We start from the raw sequence: 25,612 nt of genomic DNA on the forward strand, positions 1-25,612 counted from the left end.
TGACCGGTTCGACCGATCAGGCTGACACTTGGTTGGTGGTTCCGTACTATTGACGTATCCTGTCGGTACAGGCTGGAGTATGACCAACAGCCGGAGTATGACCGGTTCGACCGATCAGGTGGATATAGTAACACGTCGGTACAGGCTGGAGTATGACCAGCAGCCGGAGTATGACCGGTTCGACCGATCAGGCTGTTACGTGTCAATAGTACCGTCCCTATGAACGTTCAGAACTCAGTACCGTGTTGGACACGGCAGTAGTGGCTCAGTACCATGTTGGACACGGCAGTAGCGGGACTCAGTATCGTGTTGGACACGGCAGTTAGGGTTATGATCAGGGGTATGGGCGTCTGATCATGACCAGGATTTATGTATGAGTATTATTATGCTTTTCTTACTGAGTCTATCGACTCACAGTTCTACGTTTATGTGTAGGTAAAGGCAAGGCTAAAGCTGATGGACCGTGAGCGATTTTATGAAGGTTGTACATGTCGGGGCGGTTAGGCCTGGAGAGTACGATCCTCGGGACAGCGAGGCTGATTTTGTAACTAGTCGCTAGGCGACATTTATTTGTATAAACAGTTAAATCTTTTTGTAAATGATTTTGTAATCAGGATCCCGAGTCTTTTGTAATATTATTTTATAAGTTTAATTAAAAAGCAAAAATTTTAATTAATCACGTTTTCCATAAACCTCGTTGATTAGCAACGAGTTGCACAGCATGTTTAAAAATCACGTAATACGCCTAAGTCAGTTAGGGTGTTACAAATAGCCTCTTGAGATCGAGCCTAATCATAACAGGATTAAGATCATTTGATCTAGGATCAACTAGGCGATATTGACTTGAATAGATATTAGGGTAAGTTTAATAAATCTAAGTCAAAGTTCAATATCGGTCCCTTCCGATGCATACTCCATGCATCCAACCTGAGCTTTACTTTAACCAATGTTCTGGAAAGAACATAGCACTTCTCCAAATGCAAGTAAACTCTGTTGTAGATTATCATATCAGTAAAACCCTATGTCTGATAAATCTAGGAAACTTTATTCACATAGTCATGTTTACTTTCCAATGTGTTGACGGCACAATAAACAGGATCAAGTATGTGAAAAGGGTTTCAGATGAATTTATACATTATGTACATATAATCATGAAATAAATCATGTGAACCATGCAACATTTGTTGGGTTTTATGCCCTAAATAAAACTCATTTCAATATAATCAGATTTACTTATTAATATAGATCAGAAATAACATTTAATGTTGCATGGTTCACATGATTTATTTCATGATTATATGTACATAATGTATAAATTCATACGAAACCCTTTTCACATACTTGATCCCGTTTATCGTGCCGTCAACACATTGGAAAGTAAACATGACTATGTGAATAAAGTTTCCTAGATTTATCGGCACACGTGGTTTTACCGATATGATAATCTACAACAAGAGTTTACTTGTATTTGGAGAAATACTATGTTCTTTCCAGAACATTGGTTAAAGTAAAGCTCAGGTTGGATGCATGGAGTATGCATCGGAAGGGACCGATATTGAACTTTGACTTAGATTTAATTAAACTTACCATAAAATCTATTCAAGTCAATATCGCCTAGTTGATCCTAGATCAAATGATCTTAATCCTGTTATGATTAGGCTCAATCTTGAAAGGCTATTCGTGTTCCTTGAATTGTTAGTTAAGCCTGCTTTTAGGTCAGGGTGATACGTACTTTTTGGGAACACGGTAGTGCAATTGAGTGGGAGCGCTAGCATAAACATGGAATCTATAAACTTATTCTATCTGGCGAATAGTAAGCAAAGGATGATCTCCTTCGAGCTTGACCAAACGAAAATAAATGGTGGAGATCTCATTTCACATAAGTTGAAATATCATTTATACGGGGTCAAGTGTTTTAAGGATAAAATACATAGTAGGGTGTTGCGGTAATCTAATCCCTTTACTGTGTAGATCATTCATATAGAGGATCATTGATCACATTAGGATTATAACAATGGATAACTAATGATGTGTCTATATGGTGGAACATATAGAGCATTCTATATACTGAGAGTGCAATTCTAAGTTCTATGCGTGGATTCAACGAAGAATTAATAAGTTAGTGAATTTTAGTGCTAAATTCTTGATCTACTTATTGGAAGCTCGGTTATATAGACCCATGGTCCCCCCACTAGTTGAGATAATATTGCTTGTAAGACTCATGTAATTGGTTTTGATTAATCAATTATAATTCTCAAATTAGACTATGTCTATTTGTGAAATTTTCACTAAGTAAGGGCGAAATTGTAAGGAAAGAGTTTATAGGGGCATATTTGTTAATTATGATACTTTAACAAAATTATCTTTTCGTTCTATCTTATGAACTTTAAGGTGTATAAAGTTTCATATTTGAGTCAAGCAGAGCGATGGAAACTCCATTTAACTTAAGTTGATCTAGGCCAAAAGCAGACCTACGTCAGGATAATCCTTCTTTGAAACACTTTGGTAGTGCTCCTGGATTCGAATGCACATAATGAATCAGAGCACGTGGAGCCGAAGGCACTCTGGTGGGATCCTCACAGACAGAAAAAGGTTGCAGCCAGTTTGATAATGATCGAGTGACATTGCTTCTTCGGCCCGAACCGTATGGTTCAATTAATAAATATGATAAATGACAATATTATTTAATAATTATTTATAGTTATTAAATAGTTAGAATTGGCATTTAAATGATTGAATTAGGAAATTGGCATTTTTGAGAAAATCAGATACAAAAGGTGTTAAAATTGCAAAATTGCAAAAAGCAAGGCCCAATCCATTAGTGTATGGCCGGCCACCTATTGTAGTATTTTAAGTTGATTTTTTCATTATTTTAATGCCATATAATTCAAATCTAACCCTAGTGGAATGCTATAAATAGATAGTGAAGGCTTCAGGAAAAACACTTCTTCTGATTCAGAAAACCTGAGCCTTCTCTCTCCCTATCTTTAGCTGCCACTTCTTCTTTCTCTTCCCTCTTCAATTTCGAAATCCTTAGTGTATGAGTAGTGCCCACACACAGCAAGTGATACCTCAATCATAGTGAGGAAGATCGTGAAGAAAGACATTCAGCAAAGGAGTTTCAGCATCAAAGATTCAGAGAAAGAGATCCAGGTTTAGATATTGATAATGCTCTGCTACAGAAAGGAATCAAGGGCTAGATATCTGAACGGAAGGAGTCATATTATTCCGCTGCACCCAATGTAAGGTTTCTTAAACTTTATATGTGTTTAATTTATCGTTTTAGAAAGTTCATATTTAGGATGTTAATAAACATACTTGTGAGTAGATCTAAGATCCTGGTACAATAATTTCCAACAACATTAAATGTTATTTCTGATCTATACTAATAAGTAAATCTGATTATATTGAAATGAGTTTTATTTAGGGCATAAAACATAACAGCTAGAGACTACCTGAGTAAGGTGGTTTGGGTGTATACGGCTAAGCTGCACTTTTTTTATGCTCTCTGTGGTGAAGCTGCAGCAGTTTGTTTGGCTCTTGAGGTTGTCAAGGACAAAGGGCATAAGTTTATCCTGGTAGAAAATGATTTTAAGGTAGTGATCAACACTCTCAACGGCTTAGACCCTAGATGATAAAATGAAAACTACTCTGTATTTCGTAAAAGAATCGTTTCTTCCTTTATTACTTGTTTATTTTGTATTACTGCTAGAACCTGTAACTTTATAGCTCACAACATAGCCAAATGGGCTTTTACCCATAACCACTTTGGGTGTCTTGATGTAGTTACTATTCCTATGAATATTTTCTGTAACAATCGTGTGGTCTAATATTTTATTAAGGCTAATTATGATTTTTGCCTCCTAAACTTTGACATGTAACCAAATCATACCCCCTGAACTTTTAAGGTCGTTAAAAATGCCACCTGAACTATTGAGATTGTTAGATTTAAGGACTTTTGTCTAATTTCATTCAATTTTACTATTTCAGTGATTGTTTATGTACTAAATCATGTTCCCCAGATTTTGATATATACCAAATCATGCCCCTCAAACTTGAAAATGTATTAAATCATGCTCTCTGAACTTTCATCCATGTTAGACTTTTTTACTAAAATTGGATAAAAGTTCTTAAATCCAACAAGTTCAGGAGACATTTTTAACGACCTTAAAAGTTCAGGAGGCATAATTTAGTACATGTCAAAATTTAAGAAGCATAATTCCTAATTAGCTTTTTACTAATGAACGTATCTTTTCAAAAAACCTAATGTAGTTACCAAAAAAAATCTTTCAATTATTTAAAAAAAAATAAATAAATAATGTGTATAATATTAAAGTATTATAAAATAAAATATTACGATTAAATAAAATTATCATAAACAAAAATATTATTATGTTTACTTTATACAAATAACAAATAAATTAGGCATTTTTTAATAAAAATTAAATAACATTAAAAAAAATTAATGCAACTAAAAATATATAGTAATATTAACATATATTTTTAGATGTTATGCATTGGAATAGAACCCAGTTTGGTAATTTAGATGTCCGAATCTGTGATCTCGAAAAAAGACTGGATTGTATTCAGAAGCGGCCTGCGAGATCTAGAGATTGGGAAATGGAAAAGGAGCTTCGATTATCTCTTAATGAGGCCAGGGCTAGGAAAGAAGTGTATTGGAAACAAAGAGCTAGAATTTCCTGGCTGAAAGATGGGGACGAGTGCACTAAATTCTTTTTCCTGTCGGCTTCTATCAAAGGCCGAAGGAAAGCCATTGAAAGCATCCTCAATAAAGATAATGTGTGGATATCCAAAAGGGAGCTCATTGGGAAAGAATTCTTGGAATTCTTCCAAGGCATCTTTAGGGGTTCTGATAACGTGATTACTCCTAATTGTACTGACCTTGTCCGGAATCGCCTGTCCTTGGATGAACAGACTGACCTTATCAGAAAGCCTTCTCTTGAGGAAATACGAACTACACTGTTTGCTATGAGCAGTGGCAAAGCTCCAGGCCCATATGGTATGTCGGTTCTGTTCTTTAAACACTACTGGGACTCAGTGGGGTTTGACTTCTGTGATGCAGTTTCCAACTTCTTCACATCTGGGTGTATGCACAAAGGAATCAATGCCACTAATATCGTCCTGATCCCCAAGGTGCAGAACCCAAAAAGACCTAACCATTTCCGCCCAATTTCTCTGTGCAATGTGGTCTACAAGGTAATCTCTAAGATAATTGCAAATAGGATCAAGCCTTTGCTTCCTCAGATTATATGCCCTACCCAGGCTGCTTTTGTTCCAAGAAGAGCTATTCAAGATAATAATGTGATAGCCCAGGAAATAATTCACTCCTTTAATAGAAAGAAAGGCAAAGAAGGTTTGTTTGCAATCAAGATAGATCTAATGAAAGCTTATGACAAGATGAGCTGGGGATTTATTGATCATGTTATGGAATGCTTTGCGGTTCCCCAAGAGTTCAGATCTTGGGTTTCTCAATGCATTGCCACCACCTCCCTTAATGTCTGCCTGAATGGAGGATCTGTTGGAAAGATCATTCCCTCTTGCGGTCTCAGGCAAGGCGACCCCTTGTCCCCTTACCTGTTCATCTGGGGTGCGGAAATTCTTTCTAGACTTCTAGAGGATGCCCTCAACTCGAAAACCATTAGTGGAATCAGGTTAAGTAGGGGAGGCCCGACGCTTTCTCACATTTTCTTTGCGGATGACCTAATCCTTGTGGGTAAAGCCAATTTAGAGGAGGCCAAAGGCTATTGGGATTGCATTGAAAAGTTTTGTGCTTGGTCAGGCCAAAAGGTAAATAAAATGAAGACCTCTATTTTCTTTAGTAAAAACACCCCTAGTGCCATGAAACAGAGGATCAAGGAAACGCTGGGAATTGGATCACCAGAAGGTAACATTAAGTACCTAGGGCTCCCTTTATTCAGATCAAGACAAAAAGACGCTGATTTTAACTTCATCCTGGATAATCTAACTGAGAAACTTCATGGTTGGAAGGCAAAGACGCTCTCGAAAGCGGGGCGAGCGACTCTTATAAAGTCGGTGGGGTTATCTTTGCCTCTGTACACTATGCAAACAACCAAGTTGTCTAACCGACTTGCAGCTAAGGTTGATGGGCTGGTGCGAGATTTCTGGTGGGGCTCGGAGAAGGGGAACCATGGTTTGTACCTAAAAGCCTGGGATAAACTTTGCCTTCCTAAGTCGTTAGGAGGCCTAGGATTCCGCAAATCCAAAGAAATGAACCAGGCTTTCCTTGCTAAATGGGGATGGAACCTCCTTTCAGGTAACCAATCTTTATGCTGCCGTATCCTCGAAGCCAAATACCTGAAGGGCAAGTCCTTCCTAGAGTGTGATCCGAAGCCTTCTGATTCGTGGTTTTGGAAAAATGTGACTAAGTCCAAATCTATTATTCGAAAAGGTGCTTGTAAGCGTGTTACTAATGGTCAGGAGACGAACATCTGGTCTGATCCTTGGATTGCTCACCTAAAAGGTTTTACTCCCACGCCGGTGGGGCGGGTTATGAATAGGGAGTCAAAGGTTGCTGAGTTATTTCAGCCTAATGGTGGATGGAACATCCAAAAGCTTAATTGCTTTTTCGATCGTAATACTGTCTCTGCCATCCTCAAGGGAGGAAATCCTACCGGCACGGGCAAAGACAGCTGGTTCTGGACCTTGGAAAGTAATGGTCGTTTCTCCTGTAAATCAGCCTATCGTGCTCTGGCCGAGGAGAGAGTGAATCCAATTGAGGTGGCTCCCTCCATGTGGAATAAACTATGGAATTGCAAAATACCTGAGAGGCTCAAGGTTCTTTGGTGGTGTATTATTTCTAAAGCCCTTCCGATCCGCTCGGTTATAAGTAGGAGATTTCCTATCGAAGATGAGAGGTGCCCCCTGTGTGGAACGGAAGTAGAAACTATGGAGCACCTTTTCCTATCTTGTAACTTCGCTTTTCATCTTTGGCGATCCTCTCCTTGGGGTATTTACCCTATTTGCGACACTGGTATTCGTGTGTGGGATTGGGTTAAATTCTTATGGGATCTAAACAAAAAAGGCTTGAAGGTCCAGGAAGTTTTCCTATATGCCTCGATGATAGTTGACACAATATGGCGGACTCGGAATGATAAGGTACATAATAATTGTCCTGCAGATATTGTTAAATGTATTGACTATGTTCAGTTTTCTTTTGCAGATCATCATGCTCTCTTGCTCCCTTGCCCCATACCGTGTCCGACGGAGGTGTGGCGCCCCCCCCCCCCCCACAGGATTGGTTGAAGCTGAACTGTGACATCAGAGTGGGGTTGGATAGCATGTGTGCGGCTGTGGTTGCAAGGGATCATGTTGGCAAGGTGATCTGGGTGGTTACTTCTAAGATGGATTTTTCCAATGCTCTCTGTGGGGAAGCAATGGCGTGCTGTCTGGCCCTTCAGGAAGCGAAAGTTCGGGGTGTCAAGTTTCTTATTCTGGAGAGTGATTCGAGAGTGGTGATCAATGCTCTTAATGGGAAGGAGTCCCGGTGGGAGCTTGATAACTTCGTCTCCTTTTGTAAAATCACCTCCCCTTTCTTTATTGGTTGTATGTTTGATTATGTTAGTAGACGCTGTAATTTTATGGCCCATAATGTGGCTAAGTGGGCGTTTTCTCATCAGAGGTTCGGCATTGTGTCTCTATCCTCTTTGCCCGAAACTATACTTTGTAATGACCGTGAGGTCTGACAGTATTTTATCAATCTATCGCACGTACGCTTTTCTTCAAAAAAAAAAAAAAATATAGTAATATGTATACAAATATTATTTCTTTATTTATCAAAAAATAATATTTATTATTTTTTTTTTTTATGATTATTTAAAGCAAAAACCTCTCCGAGATAGCCGTTGCCGTTACGAGAAAAAGATTGAGAAAACAATTCGATGTGACCGTTACACACACAAAAAATAAATAAATAAATAAATACTTTAAAATATATACACAAAACCAAACAAACAGACCTCGTCAATGAAATCTTTAGTGACAGAGAAGAAAGTTAGAGTTAGCAATGGCGGAAGAGCTAATGCAGCAACTGAGGTCGAAAGCCACAGAGCTTTTACTCAGAGAGGAATGGAAGGAGTCCGTACAAACCTACTCTCAATTCATCTCTCTCTGCCAAGTCCAGCTTCAAAAGGCTCGTGATCTTCAACCCAATCCAGATAACCTCTCCAAGCTAGACAAATCCCTCTGTCTAGCCCTTTCGAACAGAGCCGAAGCTCGTTTCAGACTTCGAGAATTCGCAGAAGCTTTGAGAGATTGCGATGAAGCGTTGAGAATCGAGAGTGCCCATTTCAAGACTCTTCTCTGTAAAGGGAAAATCTTGATGAACCTCAACAGATATGCCATGGCGTTGGGCTGTTTTAAAACAGCTCTGGTCGATTCTCAGTCATGTGGCTCCGAGAGCCTTAATGGGTACGTGGAAAAGTGCAAGAAGCTGGAGTTTCTATGGAGGACCGGTGCTTTTGATATCTCTGGGTGGGTCATGAATCGGTTCCAAGGAAAGTTTCCGGAGCTCTCCGAGTACATTGGCCCTGTTGATTTGAGGAAATCGGAGATTAGCGGGAGAGGGCTATTTGCTACCAAGAACATTGATGCAGGGACTCTGCTATTTTCGACGAAAGCAGTCGCCATTGAGAGGAGTATATTGGGAGGAGAAGTGCCCAATGAGAATGCCCAATTGGTCATGTGGAAGAATTTCATCGACCAAGTCAACAATTCCACTTGTAAGTGTCCCAAAACCCTCAATATGATCGGAAAGTTATCATCCGGAGAAGAAGAGTGTAGTCTTGAAGTTCCTGATATAGGCCTATTTAGTCCTGAGGCTGAGGATAACAGCACAAGCTTATGTTTTGAAAAGCTTGATACTAACAGGGTTATAAGTATCTTGGATGTGAATTCTCTTGTTGAAAATGGAGTTTCGGGTAAGGTTTTGGGGAAGAACGGTGACTATTATGGTATTGGGTTATGGGTTTTGGCTTGTTTCATCAACCATTCATGTGTTCCCAATGCTAGGCGAGTACATGTTGGAGACTATGTATTGGTTCATGCCTCTAGAGATTTAAAGGCAGGTGAGGAAATCACATTTGCTTATTTTGATGTGCTTTCTCCACTGGGAAAAAGAAAGGAGATGTGTAAGAGTTGGGGTTTCGATTGTGCTTGCAAGAGGTGTAAATTCGAGGAAGAGATTTCGCCAAGGCAAGAAATGAGAGAGGTTGAGATTGGAGTGGAGAGAGGAATGGAAGCTGGGGGTGTCGTTTTTAGGTTAGAGGAGGGAATGAAAAGAATGATGGTGAGGGGCAAAGCGAAAGGCTATTTGAGGTCATCTTTTTGGGCTGCCTTTTTTGATGCTTATAGCTCTGAAAAATCTGTGAAAAGATGGGGGCGGAGGATTCCTCCGGTGGACTCGGTGGTGGATAGTGTTGTGGAAGTGGTGGGAAGTGATGAGAGGGTGCTAAAGATTTTGTTGGGAAGATTGAATAAGAGTGGTGGGGTGGTGGAGACTGAAAAAGCTTTCAAAGTGGGAAGAGGACTGTATGGGAAAGTAGTGAAGAAGCAAGCTATGAAGACTCTTTTAGATGGCCTTTCTTCTTATTCATGATTCATGAACAAAAACCAAAGCTATTGGCTAAATAGCTACGATCCAATTTTACGACTTTTTCCTTTTTCTTTTACTATAGTTTCACATTGTTCATTATTCTAGAACACAATGTGTTTGTGTTTGTTTGCTATAATGAAAGCCTCATGATTTGTGGTGCAAATGTTTTAGTGTTTGTTGACATGAATTAGATTTCATACAATTTATTATAATTTGACGATGAGTGAAAATTATAATAAATTGAAAGATATAGTAAATTTAGAAAACATATAGTAAATTTAGAAAGATACAATGAGTGAAAATTACACAATATATTTTTTTAAAAAAAAAAAGTTATTTTATCGGAATTATTATTATTATTTTTTTTAAAAAAAAAAAAGAAGTAATTATGATTTCTGATGCTCTGTAACAAAATATAATTAAAGAAATTTAGTAAATCAGTTAATCATTGTAAAAATCCCTTCTTTTAAGTCTTTTTTTTTTTACCTATATGTTATAATATAATTTGTATCATTTCTAATTTTAATAAGGCTGTACTTTCATTTGTTACTTTTGTTTTTGTACTACTACTTTTCTTTTGGACGTTTTTTACTATAAGACATAATTATTTGCAGTCTACAATAAGGTGTTGTTTGGTAACATTTTTGTTTTTTAATTTTTTAATCACAAAATGAAAGTAAAATTTTTGTTTTTAAAAATTTTGTTTTTTAAAAATAAAAATGCGTTCTTTAACCACTTTTGATTTTTAATTTTAAAAACAGAAAACAAAAGTATGTTTTGTAAAGTTTATTTTTATTTTTATTTTTTGATTTTATTTACGTCGGGTTTAGGTCCTAGGTCGAATTTGGGTTAAGGTCAGAGGACGGGTTCAGCGCTAGGGCCGTGGGAGTATTTGGGTTCGAGTTTGATCGAAGTTCAAAATATTGATTGAGAAAAAAAAAAAACTGTTTAAAAAAATATTGAAAGTGATTTTCTTTTGTTTTTAAAATTTTGATTCTCAATTAAAAAATTGAGAAGTAAAAACAGTTTTATAGTTTTTGAAAAATTATTTCACTTTTTTAATTTTAAAAACAAAACTGATTAAAAAAGTGTTACCAAACGCCACCTTAGTTTTTTAAAAAATCACTTAATGTTTTCCTAAGTTTCTTTTACAAATTATTTTGTGTTAATGTAGTTGTTTTAATTTTATTTTCATATTTTCTTATTTTATTCTAATAATAATTGTTTACACAAAAATTTGACTCAATGACAAGACAACACTTTCGACACGTGGCAAGAAGGAAACAACCCTGGAGCCGAATCACTAGGACTAAGGTGGTCGACTTGGGCATTGGAAACTACGTCGGTGCCCTAGTTGACAATAGTGGGTAGCCCAGTAGGCACCAAGATCCAACAAAGTCATTTTTTGGTACAATCCTTCAACAAAGTTCAAGCGAATAGGTCCTAGCGTCAATGTTGGGCGCCCGAGTTGATATCCTGTTGTCGTCTCACATCAATTTAGTTCCTATTAACTTCTTATGGGCAATCTGCGCAGCCACTATCCTAAGATAGATGAGAGACATGCCCTAACCAAGTTTTAGACTTTGGCGATAAGTCTACGTGAAACAACAACCGTGCACCATGAAGCCCTAATGGGCGCCTAGGTTGACATTTAGTCAATCTGGGCACACCGTGTCTAGGGTTTAAGTTTCTGGAGATAATCTTGGTGTTGGGATTTATGCCTTAAAAACAAGTAATTAATGGATAATATATTAGAGAATATATGAAATACAATTATAAGATAAATGATTACATTAATTATAGAAGTATAATTAATAATTATCTAAAAATTTCTTATTTATATGGAGAATGTATAATCTTGTAAGAATGTATAAAAAGATTAAGATTATAGAATATGAATAAAACTAGTGAGTAGTGTATTTAAGTAAAGGAACTTTAATATAGAAGTACTAACTACAATTTACTATACACTATACTCTAGTGTGTGTGTGTGTGTGTGTGTGTGTGTGTGTGTGTGTGATTTTAATTCGGATCACATATGTAGATAGACATATAGTAAAGGTACTGTGTGTACTTTGATTATACATTACTTGACCGATATGAAATAATATCTTTCATTAACGTGTCATTTTTCATGAAAGAGTTATTCATATCGCAACGATAATCATTGGTAGATCAATCTAAATCCTGAGTATACATGAACTCCTATTTGTGTTCATTGAGTTCTTTGATTCACCCGTTAAAATTTCTCAAAGAAGATGATTCTTACAACATTTATTTGTGGAGCTTAATAACATGAGTAGTAGGGAACATGTTATACAATAATAGAATAGAATCTAATCTTTCTTAACGGATCGAATATTAGTTCCATTATTGTGTTAATTCTAAGAGTGCTAACAATTGGATTCAAATCTATAATACGTTATAGATTAGCTGTTCACATTGAATTAATGGTATATAAAGAATCAAGAGATAATTAGAAGGGTAAAACAATAATTTTGATCAACTATAATTATGAATTAATAATTAGAGGGCGAACTACTTATATTGATTATATCAATAACTACTAGTAAGAATTCTGTAAATATAATTTTATATTGTCAAATAGTGCAATTCCATATTTATAGTGGATTATTCTATTAATGAGATTGATAATAATCAAGTGTTTATTGGAGCTTTAAAATATAAGTCCATGGTCCCTAAGTCACCTCTATATAACACAGTACAGGGGAAGATTTTATTTGATGAGTAAATTTGGGTGAGAATTAATTTTTATGAGAAATAATTCTTAAGGAAAAAATAGTAATTTGTGGAAATTATTATTTTCAATAATTATAACAAGTATGAATTGTGTAATTGAATAGTATTTAAATATTTAGTTTTGTTTGATAAAACTATATTAACTAATTAAATATAATATTATTCTTAAAGAGAAAAATATATTATTTTAGTAAAAATAATATTTATTTTAATTCTTGTAAAATAAGAGATTAATCAAAATTAATTAATTATTATTGACTCACAAAATAAATAATAAATCTTATTTGTGGTAAAATTGAGAAATTAATTTTGGACCTTAAAATATGGCATACACGTATAGGCCTAGCCCACACGTGTAGGGTGACATATAAATGCCCATTAATTTTGTTTGATTATTTTAATAATATGATAAATTAAATTAAATTAATTAGTTAATTTTTTATTATATTATTAGATAATTTATTTAATTAAAAAGATAATACTAAAATAAAATGATTTAACTGATTTTTGTTAGTCAGTTATATGGTATTTGCATTTGAATTTGAATTAAATTAAATATTATCTTTTATTTTAAAGGATTACATAAATGGTTTGTTTATAACCTTATATATACGATATATATCAATACAACAAATAGCCTGAGAAAATAAGAGAATAGAGCGATACTTTTTAGAGAGAAAATAGGATTGAAAAATAACATTAATTTTTAATTCTCTCTCTCTCCTACTTGCACGCACTCTCTCTCTCTCCTCTTCTCACATGCCTTACAAACTGTATTGTGGTGTGAGATTTGTGTTCTTCCCTATCTCATCACAATATCTCATGAGTTAAGAATATACTGTGATTACAAAATTATACTCGTTCAATTGAATCTAATAGCCCCCTCTATTCCTGAGTGTTGAGGTTGGCTTGGAAGATCGTGGTGTGAACCCTTTAGCAAGTTCTTAGATTAGATGTTCGATGATATTACGAAATGATAGTGAGGATCCCTGATAGGCTACAAGAGATATTGTCTCTCTTTCTATTCGTCTAGATTTAATCTATATATATTATGTTGAGATCCTTGGGCTTATGGTTCATATTAGATTAAATTATTTTTAATCGAATCTGCTTTCGCTTTTTTAACTCTGATATTGTTATACCCGAAATTTAGCTGGTACTTCAGAAAAAGACACGTGTTAAATTGGGAGAATATGAATCAACAAATATAATAATAATTATATTAGAAAATATTAAAATGGAATAACTCATTAAATGCGGAGCTGATAGAGTATATTTATAACTTGCTGACTGTAAAGTCTTAAGCGAGATAAGGATGTACAAACTATTAGTTCACGTATTGACGAGAAAACCATTTAGTATATGAAGACATGATCATAAGGACAACTTTAGTTATACAAAGCGAGGCACCAACATTGCTACGTATGAAGAGATGTAAATAAGACATGTTGATTGTTAGAACACTTAGCGTATAATATACATTATACAAACTAAGCAAAACAGTAGAATGAACTTGAACAACGAATAGTGAGACATCCATCTCGCTGTAGGAGGGCATACTAATGGTACTTTCACTAATCAGCTTCAGACATCTTTCAATGAGATTCACTGCTCCGTCGAGTCAGCTCTCTTAGATAGAAGCTGACATTCAAAAGAAGTTGATTGCTAAAGTTCATCTTGTCACCAAGAACTACGATTGTTAGACGGAGCGTTATGTCTTCAATCGCAGAAATGACGAGACTTACATTATCAACCTCGGAAAGACATGGGAAAAGCTTCAGCTTGCTGCCATGGTTATTGTTGCTATGTTCCCAACGAGAGGTCCTAACACGATACACTTTGTAACGTATTTAATCCACGCACGTATTGACTCGGTAAAAGCGGACCAATCACAGCTGTGCGATTTTCAAATAATAATCACATTTATTTTACGTGGGATGTAATCAAATCCCACAATTTCAGGGAATTATTGTTGTAGGATATCAGTCTGATTTGTAATTAACTGTCCTCCTATGTAACTATAAATAGAAGCAGGATACACTGAAAAAAGGATGGAAAATCCTTTAGAGAAAAAGCCCTAGTTTTGTATCAAAAATCTAATAAGATAGACTCGTGAACTATGTAGAATTTTAACTGCAAAACCACGTAAAAAAAACTGTGTAATTTCTTTTCCTTTTACTACTAGTATTTCTGCGCAATACCATCACGAAATAGGCTTTAATTTAGTTAACAAAAATATGCGTTAACAGTTTGGTGCTTTCATTGAGAGCCTTTGTGAAAAAAGGTCAGAAAAAAACCTTTCTCCATGGCTGACAACGGTGAGAATGCTAATACTCATCCTGAAGAGACCACTCACCTTCCTGGAAAAGGGCCAATGGGCTCACGGAGGCCTCCCTACTCGCGATCTACGCGGACCACTCGTTCCAAGAGGACTCAACCAGAAGGTGGCCCAAGTACACGGTCTACTCGTTCCAGGAGGACTCAACCTGAAGGTGGCCCCAGTACACGGATCACACGTTCAAGGAGGACTCAGCATGAAAATGGCCAGAATCCAGAAATAGGGTATGAAGAACCTGAAATGAATGTTGGTGGTGCTCAATCCAGGCCATGTGATGAGGATGGTGCCTATGATCCTACAAGATACGTGCCAATTGTTGAGTTGGAAACATGCCATCTCAAACACCGCCTGGAGGAGGCAAACTGACGGAACGCTGAGTTGGAACGTGAGGTTGCCGCGGCCAGGGCAGTACAGGAGAACAATACACAAAATCAACCTGATCCTGGAGTGAGAAAACCACGAGGCAGACCTCGCGGCTCACAAACCAGGAGGTAGGAGACGGCTCAAGAGAACCCTCAAAACGCTCAGGAAGAATAACTTGGGGAAACTAAGGGTCCCCCTGAAAATGAACAACTAAATGATCGGCCAGAGCCTTCACACAGAAATGAGAACAGAAGGCGACCAGAAACCAGGGAACAAGAAATCCCTCGTGGGAATGAGGGAAATCCTAGGACTCAACCTGGGACATGTGGGTCACCAACGAGGCATCGATAACGTCCTTCTCGAACTAACAGGGAAAGGGCACGAACTAACCCTAGCAGGGGCACACAACGAACCATACCCAAGGGAGAAGGACGGGACGTGAAGAGGCGAGTGTTACCTCGGGACGCACGAGAACTCATAGTCAATCAACACGAGGAGGAGAAAGTACTTGTCGCTACAACGATCGAGAAAGCACAGGCACAAGAAACTGAAAGTTACTCAAGGACGAGGTCCGTGAGTTGGACGAGGTCCATGAGTAAGACGAGATCCGTTAACTTGTGGTAGGTCATTCACTCTCTCCTTCTCACAAGAAAAATCTTATACAAAAGCAAGTATACATAAACTCTCCCTCCCTTATGTCTTGTATGCGGATTGGAGTTTGAAAGTGATGCACGTCTCTTCTTTTCTTGTGCCTTCTCTTGGCGAGTCATGATGAATATTAGTCTATGGCTGAGCAGCCGACTTTGGTCATCTAAATTTGTGGATTTCCGAGATCGGATTAATTAAAAAAAAAAACAAAAAAGTTTGTTGATAGATGTGTATTTAGCTGTGCTAGTAGTAGTATATAAAATTTCGAGAAAACCGTAATCTTTGTGTCTTTGAGAACAAATGCTCAACACCAAAGGTTATTAATAAAGCAATCAAGAAGAGCATCAAAGCCAGAATTTTCTGTCAAAAAGTAAATAAGCTCTCCAGAAGAGAAGTTTTAAAGTCAATTAAAAATCTGTAATGGCTGTGTTGAGATAAGTGTGATTTGTAACTTGTTGAGTTAATAATCCTTTAGTTTGATTAATGAAAAAATATTTCTTGATCAGAAAATGTAGGATACACGTGAACACGATTATCAACACACACACAATAAGAGAATTGCAGACTTTTAAATCATCCAATAAAAATACTTTAAATATGTATTTAAAGATAAAAAAAAAAGGAACAGCAATGTTTCTTTACAATGTTTCAAGCAAAAGAGGAAACTTATATAGCCGCCGCTTCTTACGGACTTTAAATTATATTACTTCAAACGAAGACAAATTCCGGAATATAATAAGTCAAGAAGCAAAGAGAGACCAAAATTACCATGATTTCTTCTTCAATCTTTTGATATGTCAGACATCCGCACAAGCTTATAGTAAAGAATACGGTCATCCCTTCCTGTGTTGCTCTCTAACAATGCGCTCTGCACAAGTTCCTAACGCAGGGCAAGGGAGAAAAAAAGAGAACCCACTTTAATAAAAAATAAAAAATAAAAATAGTACACACATGATAATATAATTCAGAATTTAATCAAATGGAGACTCACCTTGACATCCCTGTGCGAGAGGAATTTCCCCAAGTTGTGGATAATCAACCGCATATCTTCAACCTGTAAAGGCAAACATATACATATATTACTCGCCATTTCAGAGTTATCATTAAAGAGAATTTCATGTTCAAAAGAAGAAGAAAGTTACCCTGATGTAGCCGACTCGATTCCGGTCAAAAAACCTAAAAGCCTGTTTAAGAATAAAAGTTCTATCAATGCACAGTCCAAGAAAAAATACAATCAAAATACAACTGAAGAAAGAAAGATACCTGCAATAGCTCCTTGTCAGCAGACGCCTCCTTCAACTTTACAGGAGTTTCTTTCTCACCAGTATCTGCTTTTGTCTCAACTTTTTCAGCTGGTTTTTTGTCAGATTTGGCTGTTGTCTCTGTATCCTTGAGGTCAGGTTGTCCCTTATCCAAGTTGTCATCCTTCTCGTTTACAGGTTCAGCGTTTAAGCTTGTTTCCTTGGTACCATTTTGAACAGACGAATCACCTGGAGCATTCACATCATCCATTTCTTCATCCTCTTCTGGGTCTTCCTCTGGGTCTTCTTCCTCTGGGTCTTCTTCTGGATCTTCCTCATAGTCTTCATCATCATCATCTGTTCCATTTTCTGTCTTCACTTCATCACCAGGATCAACCAAGTTACAGGTTTTCGCCTCAACAGCTATATGCTCCTCCACTGTATTTTTATCTTCCTTTTTATCATCTGGATGGGCCTGATTTGATGTTTCAGTTTCAGATGCTTGAGTAGATTGGTTGTTGACAGAGGATTTCTCAGTCTTGAGACGTTTTGATGGTGACATTTTATCAGTTTCATTCCCTCTCTTCTCTTCCCTTTGCCTCTTATTTTGCAATCTTTTCCTCACAAATTTCACACGCAATTTCTAAACAAAAACAAAGAGCAATGAAAACAGTACGTTAGTAAATTACTTATGGTAATATGCATATCCATATTTGTTAACAAGTCTCAGACTAACCTGGAGAAAAGTGAGGAGACGACAACCCATTTGATACTGAAGCATTTCACAGAGTGTCTCAGCAAAGAGCGAAAGCTACAAAATGATAAATATACATATATATATATATTTAAGAAAAATCCATAAATAAACTAGTGCGTTGTTTTGACATTTACAAAAAGACAATACGTGAACCAAGAAAGCAAACCTCAAATGTTGATTCTTCAACATCTTTATCAGAATAATCCAAGAGTGTTTCCAGAGCCAGTGACATGGATCGTAACTGACAAATTTTAAAAAGACGAGGATTATTGGATGAATTAAGATGAAGGACATAACTAATAAATATTTCAAGACATAATGCTACCAGACTAACAAAAGAATTTACCTTAGAATTCTTGCTCGATTTTGTTTGTAGAATAAATCCTGGGTGTCGAGGAGGTTCTTCAGGTTTTTTCTTTTCTTTCAATTCTTTATTTGATTTGCTTCTAGATTCATCCTTTACATCTTTGGCCTTTTTCTCCTTAACATCTTTCGATTTCTCGTCATCTTTCAATGACCCGCTCTTACTATCATTGATGTCCTTTTGGGATATTTTCTTCTTATCTGTTTCTGTCTCTTTTCTAGTAGCACTTCGCTCACCGGCTCCCTTCACCTCTTTCTTCTCTGCTTTTTCATCCTTTACATCTACTTTACCAGAACTTCCTGTCTTATCTGACTTCTCTACAACTTGTGCTGTTTTAGAAATATTTTTTTTTTCTGATGATTTAACTTCAGTTTTCATGTTATCTGCATCAGCCTTTTGCTTCCCTGTACTTGGTGTTCCATCTACTGATTCAGCAGCATCTTTCTCCTTACCGTCGTTGGATTGCACAGTAGCAATTTTTCTTTTTGGTACCCTCTTGATAATCTTCTTCTTGACAGTTTTCACACTGGTATCTTTCCCAGCTGCAGCACTGTTTGGATCTAATTTATCTTTTAGTTTCTCTACAGAGGAATCTGTTTCCTTGTCAACTTTCTTCTCAGAATGTGCAACTTTATCCTCACTCACACTAGCTTTCACCACTTTCTTCACTACTTTTTTCCTAGCAAAAGTTTTCACCCCACTTGATGCAGATGCATCCTGTTGACCTGAACTTTCTAAGTTTGCATTATTATCCTCTTTTTCATTTCCATTATGATGTTTGCTTGCAGTATCACCAGTAGTCTTGCCAACAACTTTCTGTTTGACAACCTTCTTTATAATCTTCTTCTTCCCAGTCACCACACCGCCAGTTGCTTGAGCAACAGCAGTTGCTCCCTCTTCTTTTTTATCCACTTTCATCTCTTCCACCTTTGTGTCACCCGTTGCTTCTGATGCATTTCTTTTGGAATTGTTACCATCTTTCTCCTTTTTTTCAGCATCTTTAGCTTTTCCAGAAGATGAAGCCTCTCTTTTTTTCTCTTCTTTGTCAACCAGTTTAACATCTTTAAAGGAATCATTATTTTTATCTGCAAGCCAGGAAAAGGTTAAAAGATAGAAAATAAACTGATGGCATAGGCACAAAAATCCAACACCTATACAAGCATTCAAACTTTACCTTTTAGTGCATCTTTCACCTTCATTTTCTGAAAGAATCAATATATTAGGTTCGTTAACAGCAATGAAAGAACCCTCACAACTTGAGAATAAAAACATAAATTCATTTTGAGCACTAAGGGAAAGAATGGCTTTGTCAAGCACCTCTCTTCGCAGTGAAAGAAGACGGTCTCTTTCAGCAACAACCTTCTGGTGTGCAAGCCATTGTTCTCGCCATGCATCCAAAGAAGGGAGACATTCAGACAAATCGGGAAGAAACAATACAGTAACCTCCTTATGACTAAACAGTCCATCCTTTCCAAGTCTGTCATAGTGTATCTGCATATGGCAAGCAAAATTTATAAATTTATTTAAATTTATAAGCAAAACTATGGCATATAACATTATGAGAGAGAAAAGAGGAATCAAAAGAAAACCTCAAGAAAACGGTTCCAGTGCTGGCAATTTTGCAGATCAAGTTGAGCAACATCCTTTGCATATCTATAAAGAAAAATCGCTTAGTGTATTTACCAAAGACAAATTATTGCCAGAAGTTAGTACTAAAGAAAACAAAGGTTCAGCATTAACCTTTGAGCAGTATGAATTAAAGATGTATCATCAACAGATGGGTCCCCACCATCAACCGATTTCCAAGGGCCACCAATTGCCATGAAAGAATGATCCTTTTTAAGAACAGCGAAGCGAAGGATGTTGTAGATATGGGGTATGCGATCATCAGAAATCTTTTCAGATGATAGCTCCTCCAGAGCATTCTTGCTAATTCCACTCATTAGAATAAACTAACAAATAAACAACAAAGATGAAGAATTATTCAATATTGTATCAATTTAGAATGCCATCTAATGAAACTTCCACTAAAATATCCAAACTATTAACCAAGCTATCTGGCATAGAGGTGGATTGGAAAGTATATGACAAGACTATTATATGGGATTAGATTACTTGACTAAATGGATTGTTGAGTACCATGTTTAGTGCCATATAAAACTAAAACATTATCATGGATTAAAGAATGTTTTTAAGCAATTATAATATAATGCAAATAGTACGGAAAAGTAAAATCAAGTAACATTTACGTAAACAAATTAAAAAAAAAATAGAAATGAAAACTAATAACACAATGTGTGGCCAGGCAAAAGTTTTGCTTGATGCAAGATTGTGTCATGAAAATTCATTTCAGATGAATCACTCACAGTAATTTACAGTGTAAAACTTCTCTAAAGTACAGCTGAAGAAAATTTCTTACCTTTGCATTCCACACTATATTTCCATGTCCTGATTTTGAAGATTCTTCAGACAAAAGGTTAGTAGAATCCTTTTTCGACCCTGATGTGCTTTCTTCTTCAGCAAAATCATGCTCAAAACTGTTCCAATATCAATAAGAGACCCAATATTTAAATTTCCTTTTTCCTCTCCCTTTACATTAATATAATAACCAAAATGCTACACAGCCTATTTTCCTAAAATCTGAGGATTCCCCCTCGTATGGGGTGATGAAAAGTTCCACAACTGCTCAGAGTTCTCATAAATTTTATAATCAAATTAATTAAAAAAGTAGACGAACTAAATAATTTCAAAATAAAATCATTAGCATCAATCCTCATCCCTCATCAAAATAAATGAAAAACAAAAAAATAAATAAATAAGAGAAGGAAAACTTTCACAAGTACCTGATGGGAGTATGGATAGAAAGTTGAAGATTCTCCTTTGGCCAATATACAATTGCCTGATAAAAAAATAGTTAGAGATTGTCACCAGAATCTACATGGACATAAGACACTAAAGATGGACCTTGGAAAACTCAGGGGATATGAAAAGTCTGGGATATTGTCACCAGAATATAAATGGATATCAAAATCAAAAGATGGACCTTGGAAAATTCAGGGGATATAAAAAGCCTGGAATACTGTCACCAGAATCTAAATGGATATAAAACATTAAAGATGGACCTTGGAAAACTCAGGGGATATGAAAAGCCTGGGATATCGCTTATCTATGCACAGATAGTCCCTCTCCTCGTCAACCAAACTGGAAGTATAAACCTGCAGAAGAGAATTTGGTTACCAAAATATGTGCCAATAACATTCATAAACATCTTAGTCTCAAGGAAGAAAAAAGAGTAAACGCATACAACAAAGAGTTCCATTCTCAATATTTCTTTCATCTGTATTCCATTTGCCTGAATGTAACCGTGTTCCAATTTCCACCCACCACCAGCTAAAGAAATAAAATGCTTACATTCAAAATATTCTCCATACCCCAAAAAATCCATATACCAGAGGCTAGCAGCAGTACAGAAAAAATCAATTTCCACATACTTACACCAGCATAACAAGTTGGAGATAAAAGAAGAAAAAATAGAAGTTTAAAAAGGAGAGAGACAGAGAGAGAAAGAAAGAAAATGCATTGTAAGACACAAGAAGATACAAAGAGAATGCTGGAGCCAAAGGCAAGCACAACAGATAAAGAAACCCAGGAGGAATGTCGGAAAAAATAATGCGGAAAGAATGTGGTGGGAAATGCTGGACTGAGAATATAGAAAGAAACAATGCATTGAGAACGTGGTAATAAGCATGGCAACATGAATACAGAAAGAGAGAATGTGGACAGAAACACAGCAGCAAGATTGTGGTAAGAGAGAATGCAGCAAGAATTGACAATAAATTGAGAATGTGGTAAGAAACATTGCAACAAGAATACAGAAAGACACCTTGCAGGGAGAATGTATTAGGAAACATTGCAGTGAGAAGCCAGGCCCCCACAGGAAAAGGACATAAAATGAAAAATGGTTCCAGCACAATGAACTAATAAAAGTAACTGAGGTTGAGGAAATTTAAGTCAACCAGAATGAAGAGCTCAAACGCTGATCCCCAAGGAAGGTGAAAAGCAGATTGCAACAGTTTGAACAGTTTAGCATTCTCATTATCATTTTAATGGCTAACTTATGCTTTTTACCTTGCAGACATACTCTCTCCTTTTCTCTTTAACAGGGGAACGACGCCTTCAGGATAACAGAACACCAACAGTTAGTGAAAAAGGCTGCAAGATACACAAGCAGCTATAACAGAACCAGTCGACGCAAAATAAAACAAAAAGATCCACCTATGCAAAGCTTCGCGTTGAGGGGACTCTCGTCGCAATGGTCTCCCCTCCTTTAACAAAGACGCACCTCGACGATCCCGAGAAACTCTTGGAAGACTTCGATCACGCCTTACTTCAAGTGCACGTTTGCGCTCTCGCTCTCTCTCCTTTTCTCGACGTTCCAAAATGCGCTCCCTTTCACGATCTCTTTCTTTTTCTCGTTCCCGTTCTCGATCTCGATCTCGGTCACGTTCCTTCTCCCTTTCTCTGTCTCTTTCTCTATCTCGTAAACGCTCCCGACGACGTTCCTCCTCCCTTAGCTCAAACTCTCGAAGGTAACTAGCCCTATCATCCTTTAGCTCATCAATCCTTGCGTGACCACTGCGAGGCAATACACTACTAGGATAATCTGTCTCAAGTGATGAAGCATGTAGCCCTTTCCCCATGGCGTAATCCCTACCAGGAGGGAGGCTCACTCCATAACCAGGATTTGAAGAGCTTTGTGCATACACAAGGTCATCAGCATTTCTCCGTGGGGCTGCCCCTAATATTGAAGGGGCATGTTGTGTGTTGTAGGATGAAGCACCAAGTAACGATATATTGCGAGAATCAGCATCAACTCTTCCTCCATAAGTGATGAGATCTTGGGTGGGATGACGACTAGCAGCAGCTCTTGCTGCAAGATAGTCAGTTTCTCTGCCAGAAATGTGTTGCTACTCAGTTCTATAAGAAAAACATTACCATCTAACATAGCTAACTGTCCAAAGACTATCACCAGTAAAAAAAAGGCCAACTTCCCCAAGGAAAGGGAATAACGAAATGGGATGTTCATTTAAGATGAAAACCTAACTCAGATTAATCAAACGTTTCTGTCAAGAAACAACTAATTTGCAGTCAAACGTATAAGATTAGAGAAAAAGAGTACCTGGCATTCCCATCAAGAGAAGCAGATTGCAATGATTGTGACTTCAATAATTGTTCTTGCCGAAGCAGAACTGCCTGATCAATCCGATCATAAATCTCACTCTGTCACAATATATAGCAGAAAAAATATAGAAATATTAAATATTTAAAATCTGGCAAGAAGCAAAAATCGATGAAAAGAAAGAAAAAATAATAACCAAAAAGGAATGAGAATATGAGAAGAGTAAAAATCAGAAAATATAGCTAAAAAGTGATGTGAATACAGTACCTGATGTGCGAAACTGACAGAATCAGCATATCTTCCAGTTGATTCATTTTGCAAGTCCCTTCCCATATATGAACTTTGTCTTTCCCCATATTGTCTTCTGTCTATAACAGGATAATCAGGAACCTTTTCCCCATATAGTTGACCCCCTTTATGAGCATACCCATGGGTTGAAGAGGAGACATAGTCACCAGAGGAGAATTTCGGTGAATCTGGAACAGCTGAGGTATAAGCCCCACGACTTTCCAAAGTAGATGTTCCCGCTTTGGTAGTTATTGATGGAACCTGCTCAAATAGCGTACAGCATTAACATGTGCATCAAGTACTACAATGCACCAGATAATTCAGAAAAATATATATATATATATACACAAGGAGCTAGCTTTTCAAGTGGGGCCTCAATTTTGCCCCTACATTTTCTGTTTTAGGCACCTAGAGAGATTATATTCAAAAAAAGAAATCATATATGTGTACACCATGTTACAGTCAGTATCCTACACAATTTTGAAAATTTTTGAATAATTTATGGCATCCAAAATAAAGTTTAAAACAGTTAATTGCATGTAAAATAAAATAGGCACGCTTGCACCTTAATATTTGAATCACATTTTCGACACCTTAAACAGAGAAAATGCTACTATAACTATAATTTACTCTTGTACGAAAAAAAAAAAATATAGGTTTTCTATGTACCGAAAACAAAAAATGTCCTTCCGATAAGGGCAAAGTAATTCCCCTACCTAAAAATTTTCTTATATATATATATATGACCCGGTTATCATTAATTAAAACACTCCGTGTGCATACTATATCTAGATTAGAATAAAATTGTTTAAACAAGTTCGCATTTGTTTAAATAAGACAATTCATTCCTATGCATCAGTAACAAAAAGGATAATTTTGTGATAATCATATATTCTTAAAATAAACCATGAAAACCACGTCGAAAGAACATTTTGCAACTACGCTATAAAAACTGATAGAGAAGAAAGTAATTAGCGAAGATATCGCAGTAGATAATACTAAAAAGTATCTTAACATATATTTTTATCCTACCTGAGATACACCAGTCAAAGCAGTCGAGCTATACAAAGAACCATATTGTCCCCCGTAATGTGCCGTGGCTGAAGGATGAGCTCTATATGCAGTAGCGTCGGCTTCTTGGGAAGAAGCTAACATGGAGGTATGACGAGAAGATATGGAAAGTTGAGAGCCCCCGTCCGGACCTCCAACAGTACTTCCGGAATAAGCAGAGCCCAGCTATAACATAAGAAAAAATGGGGTGAAACTATAGAAAAAAAAATGGAACAAACAAAAAACAATCAAAGCAAAACTAACATAGCTATGTGCTCTTGAATTTTAAAAAATTAATAGCAATTGCAATGGGATTAAACAGCGAGAAGATAAAGCAGAGTTGTTTTTTACAACGAAACAACAACAACAAAAACAATACCAGTATACCTACCACCTCTGAAACCATCACTCGAGGGTTTTTTTCTAATTTTCTAATGAGGTTAATTGATACCCATATGGAAAGAATTGTAGATTGTAAAACTAACATAGAGAAAAGACAATTTACGTTTTGGCCATAGGCAGGTTGCCCAGCATAAGATTGTTGACCGTACGCATTACTCCCTCTTGAAGAATACATTTTTCTTTCACATAGACGAAGAAATAATTATAATAAAACCTGCGAAACGAAACAATACAAATACATATATATGTATGAAAATCACAAATTGAGGAACTACGAACCACATAATCAGGTTTTCAATAACAGAAGTTTCAAAAATCCTAATTTTTCCTAAAAAATATAAAAAATAAAAATAAAGGAAAATCCTAAAAGAAATCTTACCGGAAAATAAATATAGAAATAAAGAAAAAGGAAACCCTAACCAATTGAGGATAGCGAAAGATTTGGTTTTCCAACAGCGAACAAAACCCTAACTCGGAGGAGGAAGACGACTATATGAGTGAGAAGTTAGATGTTTTGGTATTTTCAATTTCGGTGTCAAAATCCTTTATTTTTCACTGTCTCGCGGGCTAACAAATGGGCCTATGAAAGCC

General features: G+C 36.5%; 2 protein-coding genes across 3 annotated transcripts; one reads left to right on the forward strand and one right to left on the reverse strand.

The window, feature by feature from the left end:
- The first annotated feature begins 7,899 nt into the window (after positions 1-7,899).
- Positions 7,900-9,794, forward strand: LOC133033338 (methyltransferase FGSG_00040-like). Its single transcript, XM_061108047.1, has one exon. The coding sequence runs from the start codon at positions 8,045-8,047 to the stop codon at positions 9,632-9,634; it is 1,590 nt and encodes a 529-aa protein (XP_060964030.1). The 5' UTR covers positions 7,900-8,044; the 3' UTR covers positions 9,635-9,794.
- A 6,498-nt stretch (positions 9,795-16,292) lies between these two features.
- On the reverse strand, positions 16,293-25,558 carry LOC133033348 (protein SHORT ROOT IN SALT MEDIUM 1-like). 2 transcript variants are annotated; one of them, XM_061108058.1, is made up of 21 exons: positions 25,442-25,558; positions 25,125-25,235; positions 24,602-24,805; positions 23,549-23,830; positions 23,282-23,382; positions 22,378-23,052; positions 22,231-22,276; positions 21,225-21,317; positions 20,946-21,001; positions 20,522-20,639; positions 19,843-20,054; positions 19,692-19,755; positions 19,420-19,593; positions 19,277-19,304; positions 18,085-19,187; positions 17,905-17,979; positions 17,718-17,792; positions 17,004-17,624; positions 16,883-16,924; positions 16,732-16,794; positions 16,293-16,620 (listed from the first exon to the last, which is right to left on the reverse strand). In XM_061108058.1, exons 2-21 carry the CDS (start codon positions 25,194-25,196, stop codon positions 16,522-16,524), a joined length of 4,203 nt encoding a protein of 1,400 aa, XP_060964041.1. In that variant the 5' UTR covers positions 25,197-25,235; positions 25,442-25,558; the 3' UTR covers positions 16,293-16,521. The 2 variants fall into 2 exon arrangements, with proteins under 2 accessions (XP_060964041.1, XP_060964040.1); XM_061108057.1 differs by having other exon boundaries at positions 25,401-25,544.
- Between the last annotated feature and the right edge of the window lie 54 nt (positions 25,559-25,612).

Source organism: Cannabis sativa, unplaced genomic scaffold (genome assembly GCF_029168945.1).
Source record: "Cannabis sativa cultivar Pink pepper isolate KNU-18-1 unplaced genomic scaffold, ASM2916894v1 Contig4, whole genome shotgun sequence".
NCBI classification, from domain to species: Eukaryota; Viridiplantae; Streptophyta; class Magnoliopsida; order Rosales; family Cannabaceae; genus Cannabis; species Cannabis sativa.